This window comes from Jaculus jaculus, chromosome 11 (assembly GCF_020740685.1).
Source record: "Jaculus jaculus isolate mJacJac1 chromosome 11, mJacJac1.mat.Y.cur, whole genome shotgun sequence".
Lineage (NCBI taxonomy): Eukaryota > Metazoa > Chordata > Mammalia > Rodentia > Dipodidae > Jaculus > Jaculus jaculus.
This window is the reverse complement of record NC_059112.1, coordinates 109,790,016-109,801,065: the sequence shown is the minus strand read 5'-3', so window position 1 is coordinate 109,801,065 and position 11,050 is coordinate 109,790,016. Positions and strand designations below refer to the sequence as shown.

At 48.9% G+C, this 11,050-nt stretch overlaps 2 protein-coding genes across 5 annotated transcripts in view; one reads left to right on the top strand and one right to left on the bottom strand.

Annotated features, from left to right (window-relative positions):
* Window positions 1–246: 246 nt before the first annotated feature.
* Window positions 247–5,407, bottom strand: C11H16orf90 (chromosome 11 C16orf90 homolog). The gene is made up of 3 exons (XM_045161430.1): window positions 5,259–5,407; window positions 1,424–1,777; window positions 247–871 (listed from the first exon to the last, which is right to left on the bottom strand). The coding sequence occupies exons 1-3, from the start codon at window positions 5,395–5,397 to the stop codon at window positions 714–716; spliced, it is 651 nt and encodes a 216-aa protein (XP_045017365.1). The 5' UTR covers window positions 5,398–5,407; the 3' UTR covers window positions 247–713.
* The window catches only part of Cluap1 (clusterin associated protein 1), a 35,348-nt gene continuing 29,558 nt past the window's right edge, over window positions 5,261–11,050 (top strand). The window contains exons 1-2 of one of the 4 annotated variants that reach the window (XM_004652215.2): window positions 5,261–5,417; window positions 9,491–9,602. In XM_004652215.2, the coding sequence (XP_004652272.1) occupies window positions 5,396–5,417; window positions 9,491–9,602 (134 nt within the window). In that variant the 5' untranslated portion in view covers window positions 5,261–5,395. Of the gene's footprint in view, window positions 5,418–9,490; window positions 9,603–11,050 lie in introns of those variants that run through there. The other 3 variants (XM_045161419.1, XM_045161421.1, XM_045161420.1) reach the window with 3 other exon arrangements.

Here is an 11,050-nt window from a genome sequence, read left to right as displayed (position 1 = left end):
CTGAGCTGTGGCACTCACGCTAGACGCCTATGGGGCATTAAAGAAAAGCGGGGGATGGGGCGGGATAGGATCCAGGCCCACATGCCTACCTTGGTTTCTCCCCTGTTTGCTCCAAACCAGGCCTATCTTCCTTCACCCTTTTTGCCCTTGGGCCTGCAGTGCCATGCCCTACATTTAGGCCTGTTGAGACCCTGGCCACCATGCTCAGCAGCCCATCATTCAGGAAGCCTCCCCAGACCTGGCTGGTGACTCTCCATGTACCCTGGAGTAAGGGTGGGAGGCTCCCTGGAACAGATGCAGGGCCTATCTAACTGCACTGGCCTAATGGACACAGAAATGGACAAGACGTGCAGGCCTTGGCTTTTACTGAGATTAGACCTGAGGACTCTCTGGCCTCTCAGGAATCTGATTCTCTGCTTGGCCTGGCCTCCCAGGTACAAGTGGCCGACTGGCGTTTGGGCAGACTGCAAGGGCATGGGCATTCTTTCATGTCTTCTGTCCCTCCCACGGGATCTCCTCCTCCCCCCTCCTTGTAAATTCCCAGGCTAGCCCAGGCCTGGTGCTCAGTAGCTGTGGAGGCCACCTCAGTGGAGAAGGCTGCTGCTGGGGCTGAGCCCTTCCTCTGTGGACCTGCCTCCTCCTCCTTCTCCTCCTCCTCCTCCTCCTCGGCCATCTTCCCCTCCTTATGTTCCCAGCCCTGGCATTCAGGATCCTTATGGCCTCTCCAAGGTCCCAGAGCAGGTTCTCTTGCACAAAGGACACATGGCCCCCTCCAGGTCCCTCCAAGACCTCTTTGACCTGAGCCCCAAGCCTTCAGGGAGACCAGACTGGGAGGGGTCACCCTTCACTGGCTCCATGCTGGAACTGGAAGCTGAGGAAAGAGGAAAAAGTAATCACTTTGAGGAACCCACAAGGAGACTAACAGCCTAACCCGGGTAACCAAACCCTGATTCCTCTCATGACCAATGAGGAGTTGGTACAATTTCCCTGAGAACCAGTGGGAGAAAGGGAAGTGGGTCAAGCTGAACCCTTCATTTTACAAATGTAGAAACCAAGGGAGAGAGCAGGCCAAAGAACATCAAAGTGCAGAGTTAGGACAGGAACACAGGACTCTGGGTCCAGTCTTCCCCTTTGCTTCACACGCCCTTGCTGGACCACTCTAGCTCAGTCCAGTTTTGTAGTACTGCCGCTAAGACCCCCATGGGCCTGGCAATTTTATGACCTGGACACGTTCATGGTTTCAAGTCAACAGTGGGGTACAGGGATACAGACATTCAACAAAATCTTGGGCCCTGGAACATGACATGACTTCTTTGGAGTATCCTGGACCCTATGTCCTGTCCTAATCCCTAGCAGAATTTTATGAAATGGGGGAAGGTCCGTCTGAGTCCCCTGTCCTGTCCCCAGACTCAACGGTGCTTACCTGTATTTCCCAGGCTGTTCCTGGGCAATTGAGCTTCCAGAAAGGCTGAGCAATGGCTGTTACCTGAGCCCAGTGTCCCCTGTGGGAGGTCCAGGGACCAGGCTGAGCCTTCAGGCCTTGGCAGGCTGCTCCCAGCCATGAGCAGGCCCAGCCAGTGGCCCTGACACTGGCCAGCTGGCTGCATGTGGCCAGGCAAGTAAAGAGCCAGACTTCGGAGATGACGCAGCCGGAAGTTCCTGGGCTTGTTTCCTTGGGCACTGGGACACTGCTGCTGCTGGGCCCCCAGTCCTCCTTCGTAGATGTTGAGTGGTGTGTCAGGATGGCTGGGGTGTCCTGGGGCCCGGTTCACTGCATCTGCAGAGAGGAGAGTAGGAAGGGGATGGCCAGTGGGCCCAGCATCAGAGGGGGAAGGGCAGGCATCTTCTTCTAAGTCCAGCTCATGTGATAGGTTCCACTCCCAGCCTTCCCAGCCTCAAACTGCTGCTCTGTCCAGTAGGCTGATTCCTGCCTCTTTCCCTGTCCCTCCCTCCCCCTTAAGCCTCTTTGCTCACCAACCAACCGGAAAGCCTGAGAAGCCTGGGACCTTGGCCATTGAGACCTCTTTCACCTTTGCCCTGCATGCCACCCTTTACCCATGGCACTAGAAAAGACTATGCTGATCCTGGTATAGAAAATGTATAGTGAGGGCTGGAGAGATGGCTTAGTAGTTAAGCGCTTGCCTGTGAAGCCTAAGGACCCTGGTTTGAGGCTTGATTCCCCAGGACCCATGTTAGCCAGATGCACAAGGGAGTGCACAGGTCTGGAGTTCGTTTGCAGTGGCTGAAGGCCCAGGCGTGCCCATTCTCTCTCTATATATATATCTGCCTCTTTCTCTCTCTGTCACTTTCAAATAAATAAATAAAAATGAACAAAAAAAAAACTGGTAATTTTTTTTTTTAAAGAAAGAGAATGCATAGTGAAGCCAAATAGGTGGAGTCAGAGGTAGGAGCATCACTGTGAGTTCAAAGCCAGCCTGGAACTACAGAGTGAGTTCTAGGTCAGCCTGGGCTAGAGTGAGTCCCTACCTCAAAAAAAAAAAAAAAAAAAAAAAAACAAAACAGGCGTGGTGGTGCACACCTTTAATCCCAGCATTTGGGAAGCAGACGTAGGAGGACTGCCGTGAGTCCGAGGCCACCCTGAGATTGAACAGTGAATTCCAGATTAGACTGGGCTAGAGTGAGACCCTACCTGGAAAAGTCACAAAAAAAGGGAGGCTCAAGAGATGACTTAGTAGCTAAGGTGCTTGCATGCAAAGCCTAAGGACCCAGGTTCCATTCCCCAGTATCCATGTAAGAGAGATGCACATGGTGACACATGCATCTGGAGTTTGGTTGTAGTGGCTAGAGGCCCTGGTATGCCATTCTCTCTCTCTCTCTCTCTCCATATATATGCATATATGTATATCTGCCTCATTCTCAAATAAATAAAGAAAAAGAAAAAAGAAACTTCATAGTTAATAAAAGAGGTTTGATTGGTCCAGAATAATATGGCCTACATCAATGGTTATTCCCCTCTCCCAAGCATGTATGTCCTTGTGGTCACCCCTGGTTGGGACAGGAGCCATCTCTCCTGTCACTCCTTCCTGTAGCCCAGCACCTTCTCTTATGCGCAGCTCAGAGAACGCACAGACCAAGGATTCCATGGAGGGCCAGTATGGTGGGGGAGGGATGGCCAGGCCTTGTGTGCAGCAAGGCCTGTGTAAACCTTCCTAGAAGTTGGGTATGCTGGTCTCCCATGGCAACTGGCTCTTATGATGTCACAGTAGACTTTAGCCTTCCTTGAAACCCCTAGTTTGGGAGAGGATGATATCCAAATCAGGGCCATGTGGGAGGAGGGCAAAGGAAGGGACAGATGCCATAAGGCAATAATTCCCTGGTCATTGGTGTGGGATAAACTACAGATTTAGCTCTGGCACATTGTATAGTCATTCTCTGGAGTGACCTCTTAAGGTCCTCAGTTTCCACATCAGTGGGTGGGAAATGAGACCTGGGGAGATCTGAACTAATGCTTTGAACATGCTGCAAAAGTGGTTTTAGGGCTGGAGAGATGGCTTAGTGGTTAAGGCGCTTGCCTGCAAAGACAAAGGACCCAGGTTTGATTCCCCAGGACCCACATAAGCCAGACGCATATGGTGGCACATGCATCTAGAGTTCGCCTGCAGTGGCCAGAGGCCCTGGCATGCCCATTCTCTTCCCCTCCCACTCCCACACCTCTTTTTCTCTCAAATAAATAATTTTTTTGTAAAAGGTAGTTAGTTATAGGTGACTGGATTAGACATTTCACTTGTCCAATAGTCCATTTCCCATGTTACTACTATGCAGTGCTGTACAGTCAACTGGATGTGCAGGAACAGGAACTCTCCTATTTTGTGCACATATAAAACAAAACAACTACTTTAAAGTTGTCACTTGAGGGCTGGAGAGATGGCTTAAAGCACTTGCCTACGAAAGCTAAGGACCCCGGTTCGAGGCTCAATTCCGCGGGACCCACATTAGCCAGATGGCAAAGGGGGCGCACGCGTCTGGAGTTCGTTTGCAGTGGCTGGAGGCCCTGGCGCGCCCATTCTCTCTCTCGCTGCCTCTTTCTCTGTCTTGTCACTCTCAAATAAATAAAAAATAAACTAAAAAATAATAAAGTTGTCATTTGAGAGAAAGAGGCAGATGGAGAGGATGGCTGCACCAGGGTCTCTAGCTATTGCAACCAAACTCCAAACACATGTGCCACCATGTGCTTCTGACTTACCTGGATACTGGGGAATGGAACCTGGGGTCCTTAGGCTTCGCAGGCAAGCACTTTAACCGCTAAGCCATCCCTCCAGCCCCCAAAATTACTTTAAAAACCCTTTGATGTATCCAAGAAATGTTGACTAACTCAGTCACAAAGATGTTCACATTTCCTTCTAGAAAATCATTTTAGCTTTTACATTTAGGTTTGTAAGACACTGTTAATTTTGCCTATAGTGTCAGGTTCATTTATCTGCTATGGCTTCCCGGTCGTTCCAGAACCATTTGCTGCAGACTGTGCGCTGTCATACCAAGTTCTTTTTTTTTTTTAATTTTATTTGTTCTTTTTTTTTTTTTAATTTATTTGAGAGTGACAGACACAGAGAGAAAGGCAGATACAAAGAGAGAGAGAGAATGGGCGCGCCAGGGCCTCCAGCCACTGCAAAGGAACTCCAGATGCGTGCGAACCCTTGTGCAGCTGGCTAACGTGAGTCCCGGGGAATCGAGCCTCGAATCGGTGTCCTTAGGCTTCACAGGCAAACGCTTAACCGCTAAGCTCTCTCTCTAGCCTCACGCCAAGTTCTTACATGTTTATTACTTGGGCAGAAGGAGTCCTTCGATCCTGCGCCCACCCATCTTGGAATCTGCATTTTTCGCCCACCTTTCTAGGCTGGTTCATTTCCCCCCCCAGCCTTTCTAGCTCGCCTGAGCCCCGGGATTACCGGGCACAGCTCGTGAGCTCAGAGCGCCCGGGAGGGGAAACGCCCCAAAGCGCAGGGGGCCCGCCCTCCGGCCTGTGGTGCAGCCCGGGACGACTGCGCGGGCACCTCTGTGGCCTCGCAGTGGGCATTGCCGCGTCGTTGCCTTCCACTTGCTGACAGTGTTTGCGGCTTCGACCGCGGCAACACCGGACTTCGTGAGATTCTAGCACGCTCTTTGTAGACGCGAGCGAAAACGAGCGGTCTGTCAAGCACGCAGGCCTTCAGGGACGCGTCAACCCTTTGCCAGAATCCGGCGCATCTCGCCGGCTACTTCCTTGTGCGCATGCGCACTCCGCGGCGGCTTCCGCTTACGGTCTAGTTTGGTCCCAGTCGTGTGCCGTCCGGAGCTCGGCGGGTTGCTATAGAGACCAGCGAGCGCCGGGCCTGTGAAGGTAGAGGCTCCAGCCGAGGTGACCGGGGCCGGGTGCCGGGGCCGCAGCGCCGTCGCCATGTCTTTCCGCGACCTCCGCAGTAAGCCCCCTCCTCCCCCCGCGGTGCGTGCGGGTTTTCCAGAGAGTCGGGGCTCGAACCCTCGTTCGCCCCAGCCCCGCAGCCCTGAGCCGCAGACATGCCCGGCTGGACAGGACTTGCTAGCGCCCTCCGTATGGCTAGATGTGGCCAGAGCGGCCCAGGAGCTCCATGTTTCATCTTGCCTCGTTTCACCACGCTTTCTCCCGAGCCAGCCCCGCTCGCGGCCGCGTGGCGAAGGGAGGGCCCGGGTCGTGGAAATCTTCCCTGAGTTAGAGCGACAGCTAAACCGAGGGCGGGGACGGCGTGTTGATGTTGGCAATTGCGGCGGACTTTTCTTTTTTCTTACTTTTCTTTCCTTTGCTACATATCGTTGTGGTGTAGAGATGAGGAAACAGGCACCAAGAGGGTCAAGTGATTTGGACAAGTGACAGGTGGTCGAGGTGGCATTGGAGTTTGAATCCACGTGGCCTGAATTCCAAAGCCCAGGGGCATCCTTTTGAAGGGACTAATGAGAAGGGGACTTGAATACCTTTACCGGGCGGGTGGGGACGTGGGAAGATGGTGGGGTCTAGTAATCCTTTGAGGGGACATCCGTTATATGCCAGGAGATAGATAGGTATACACACATACATACATACATGATTTTAAAAGCGAATTAAATGGTCGAAATACTTTGAAGGACAGACAGGTAGAAGAGCTAGCTTCCGCTAGATCACAGAACTGGATGGAACCAAAGACTTAAGACATAGGACCATGTGACCCCAAGTCTGACTCCACCTGCAGAGGAGTAGCAGATGAGTCCCAGTTTGGTACAGTCTGAGGGTCCTCTTTCAGGCCAGTTTTCTCACCAAATTGCTGGACTGAGGAGTCTTAAGCATTAGGGTACTCCTTTGGTTATGAATTAGTTGTAAATGTTCAAGAATAGGTGTAACCTTTTACTGATGGAGCTGTTAGCATCAGCCTTGAGCAGATCGAGTCTTCCAGGAACCCAGGGTACTTGGTGACTGTTGCAGTCTTTACTGTTGCAGTCCGGTTCGCATTGCTGGTAGAAATCACCTAACCAAGAGTAGATTCTGGGAAAAAGAGGTTTATTTTGGCTCACAGGCTTGAGGGGAAGCTTCACAATGGCAGGGGAAAACGATGGCATGAGCAGAAGGGGGACATCACCCTCTGACCAGCATAAGATGGACCACAGCAACAGGAGGGTGTGCCAAACACTGGCATGGGGAAACTGGCTATAAAGCCCATAAGCCCGCCCCCAAGAATACACTCCCTCCAGGAGGCATTAATTCCCAAATATCCATCAGCTGGGAACCTAACATTCAGAACACCTAAGTTTATGGGGGACACCTGAATCAAACCACCACAGTGACTGTGTAGTGTCAAGGCAGCTGGCTTCTCCCAGGTAGGTTTATTTGTTTTGTTTTTTGTTTTTTTCGAGGTAGGCTCTCACTCTGGCCCAGGCTGACCTGGAATTCACTATGTAGTCTCAGGGTGGCCTAGAGCTTACGGCGATCCTCCTACCCCTGCCTCCTGAGTGCTGGGATTAAAGGTGTATGCCACCACGCCCGCCCGGCTCTCAGGTAGTTTTTGATGAGGCCATCATTTAGCTAGGCAATTATCGAATAGAGTTGTGCTGTGCAAAAATTCAGGATTCACTTTAAATAAATAAATGTGTAATTGTGTGACATATGGACAGAACCCTTAGTCTGCATTTGACAATACTACAGAGTTAACAGAATTTGGTGAGTACTGCTTAGCTGGAAGAAGTATTTAGGCAAAGCTTGACTGTGAGGGCTGAAGAGATGGCTTAGTGGTTAAGAAGCTTGTCTGTAAAGCCAAAAGACCCAGGTTCAATTCCCCAGTACCCATGTAAAGTCAGATGCACAAGCACCTGAAGTTCGTTTGCAGCAGCTGGAAGCCCTGGGGCACCCATTGTCTCCCTTTCTCCCTCTTAAATAAATAAGTAAAAATAAAACTTTTTTTAAAAATCAGATTAGGGGACTGGGAAGGTGGCTGAGCAGTTACAACGTCTGCCAGCCTGGGTTCAGCGTAAGTGCTCATAAGCATGTTCCCGTGTAGGAGTGTGGGTGCACATGTGCCGCAGCATGTGTGTGGAGGCCGGAAGCTAACTTCATGGGTGGTCCTTGCCTTTACACCTCATCTGAGGTAGAGTTTTTCTTCCTGGATTCTTGTTTTGCTGGGCTCGCCTCGAGTTCTGGGAAATTTGCTGTCCCTGCCGCCTATCTCCCTCAGTGTGCTGGGATCCTACTGTGGCTTTCAGGAACTGAACCCTGCTATTAAGTCCTTAGCAGTGAGCACTTTATCCACCGAGCTGCCTCTCAGCCCTAGTATTAGTACTTCTCTATTTTTTTTTTTTTATTTATGTCTGATCAGAGAAAGAAAGGGAGATAATATGTGTGCACTGGGGCCTGTTGCTGCTGCAAGTGAACTCCAAATGCATGCACCACTTTGTGTACCTGGCTTTACATGGTTACTGGGAATCAAGCCAGACTGTAAGGCTTTGCAAGCAAGCACTTTTAACCACTGAGCCATCTCTCCAGTCTAGTATTAGCATTACTTTTTTATTTTTGAGGCAAGCCCGACAGATTGGCTTTTTTGTTTTAAACAATCTCATTTACACTTGTTTTATTTTTATTTATTTGGGAGAGAGAGATACAGAAATAGGCAGGTAGAGAGAGAGAGGGAGAGAATGGGTGTGCCAGGGCCTCCAGCCACTGCAAATGAACTCCAGATGTATGCGCCACCTTATATATCTGGCTTACGTGGGTCCTGGGGTATCGAACCTGGGTCTTTTGGCTTTGCAGGCAAGTGCCTTAGCTGCTAAGCCATCTCTCCAGCCCAACAGATTGGCCTTTTTTATGAGAGAGAGAGAGAGAGAGAATTGGCCCACCACAACCTTCAGCCACTGCAGTTGAACTCCAGACGCATAAGCCATCTTGTGCGAATGTGTGACTTTGCATTTGTGTCACCTTGCGTGTCTGGCTTACATGGGACCTGGAGAGTTGAACATGGGTCCTTAGGCTCTGCAGGCAAGCACCTTCACTGCTAATCCATCTCTCCAGCCCAGTATTAGTATTTATTTTTTTTAAAGGCATGTGTCACCATGCCTGGTGGCACTGGAATTTTTTTTTTAATTTATTTATTTGTTTGAGAGCGACAGACACAGAGAGAAAGACAGATAGAGGGAGAAAGAGAGAATGGGCGCGCCAGGGCTTCCAGCCTCTGCTAACGAACTCCAGACGCATGCGCCCCTTGTGCATCTGGCTAACGTGGGACCTGGGGAACCAAGCCTCGAACCGGGGTCCTTAGGCTTCACAGGCAAGCGCTTAACTGCTAAGCCATCTCTCCAGCCCATTAGTATTTATTAATCTGTTTTATAGTAAGTCTAAATATTGCTCTTATAGTTCAAGTACTCTTTAAAGTTTTTTCTGAATATGAAACAACTAATCTTTGTTTTGAAGATCTTGTATGCTCAATAAGAATGAACAACCTAGCTAGGCGTGGTGATGCATGCCTTTAATCCCGGCACTCAGGAGGTAGAGGTAGGAAGATTGCTGTGAGTTCAAGGCCACCCTGAGACTACATAGTGAATTCCAGGCCAGCCTGCACTGGAGGGATACCCTACCTCAAAAAACAAAAAGGACAAAAAGCAAACAAAAAGAATAGACAACTCTGAAATACAGTCTTCATTATATTCTGGCTCTCCCATAAATAACCATTATCCATATTTTTTCTCATGACATTTTGTAAAGCCAGATAGTTCTGATTTTGAGTGATAAAGAAACATGTCAGACAGAAAGAGAGAGAGTAAAGCCACAGCTAATCTCCAAGCCTCAGTTTCCTGAAGAACGTCTACTTCTTCCATTAAACTTAACTACTTTTCAGGTAGTAAATAAGTATTTTAAATTTATCTCCTTTCCTCCTCCCTAATGCTGTCCATATGTTGAAACAACCAAAATGAGGAAAAGCCAGAACAATAGCTAGGATTAACTCCTTAGCAAATGTAGTTGCTGACAAGGACTAATTGAATTGTATTTTATATTGGACAGATTTCACAGAGATGATGAGAGCTCTGGGATACCCACGACTTATTTCTATGGAAAATTTCCGCACACCTAATTTTGGACTTGTTTCTGAAGTGCTTCTCTGGCTTGTGAAAAGGTTAGAATTGTACATTATTTGAGCCCCAGGATGAATTCTCAGTTTTGTTCATTAACTAAGTGGAAACCAGATAATGTTGTCATGAAGAAGAAGGAAAAAGATTATGGTACAATTGAACATGACATGTGAATATAGCCTGATAAAAATCACATTAGAGTGCTGGGCGTGGTGGCGCACACCTTTAATCCCAGCACTCAGGAGGCAGAGGTAGGAGGATTGCCATGAGTTGGAGGCCACCTTGAGACTACACGGTGAATTCTAGGTTAGCCTGAGCTACAGTGAGGCCCTGTCTCAAAAACACACAAAAAAAATCACATTAGGGGGCTGGAGAGAGATGGCTTAGCGGTTAAGCGCTTGCCTGTGAAGCCTAAAGACCCCGGTTCGAGGCTCGGTTCCCCAGGTCCCACGTTAGCCAGATGCACAAGGGGGCACACGCGTCTGGAGTTCGTTTGCAGAGACTGGAAGCCCTGGCGCGCCCATTCTCTCTCTCTCCCTCTATCTGTCTTTCTCTCTGTGTCTGTCGCTCTCAAATTTAAAAAAAAAAAAAAAATCACATTAGGGAAATGGAAAGATGGCTCAGTAGTTAAAGGAGCTTGCTTACAAAGTCTGCCAGCCTGGGTTCAGTTCCTCAGCACCCAGACACAAAGTGATGTAAGCAAGAAACCCTATGGTACCCATACCTACATACATACACACATGCACATAAGCAAATTCCTACATAAAAGTTTTTAAAAATCATCTGAGTGTAGGGCTAGAGAGATGGCTTAGTGGTTAAGGTGCTTTGTGAAGCCTAAGGACCCAGATTCAAATCCCCAATACCCATGTAAGCCATATGCACAAGGTGGTGCATGCATCTGGAGTTTGTTTCCAGTGGCTGGAGGCCCTGGCACACCACTTTTCTCTGTGTGTGTCTCTCTCACATAAAAAATAATATTTAAAAAATATTTATTAAAATAATATTTAAAAAATATTTATTTGAGAGGATGTGTGTGTGTATGTGCACAACAAGGCCTCCTGTCACTGCAGATGACCTCTAGACATGTGCCACGTTGTACATCTGGCTTTATGTGGTTACTGGGAAGTTGAACTTGGGCCTTTAACTACTGAACCGTCTCTCTCTCCAGCACCAGTTGACCCCTTTCTATCAGTGTTTTTTGTTTTGTTTTGTTTGTATTTTTGAGACAAGGTCTTGCTATTTCGTCCAGGCTGGCCTGAGTCTTGAGGTGATCCTCCCCCCTCTGCCTCCTAAGTGTTTCAATTACAGGTGCCTCCATATCCATTCTTTTTTTCTTCCCCCCTTTGGACACAAAGTCTCACTGTAGCATAGTCTGGCCTCAAAATGTATGTATCCAAGGATGAATTTGAACTGATCGTCTTGCCTCCATCTTCCAAGTGCTACAATTACAGATGTGTGCCACCACACTGGCTTTTCCTCAGTGGACTTTAAT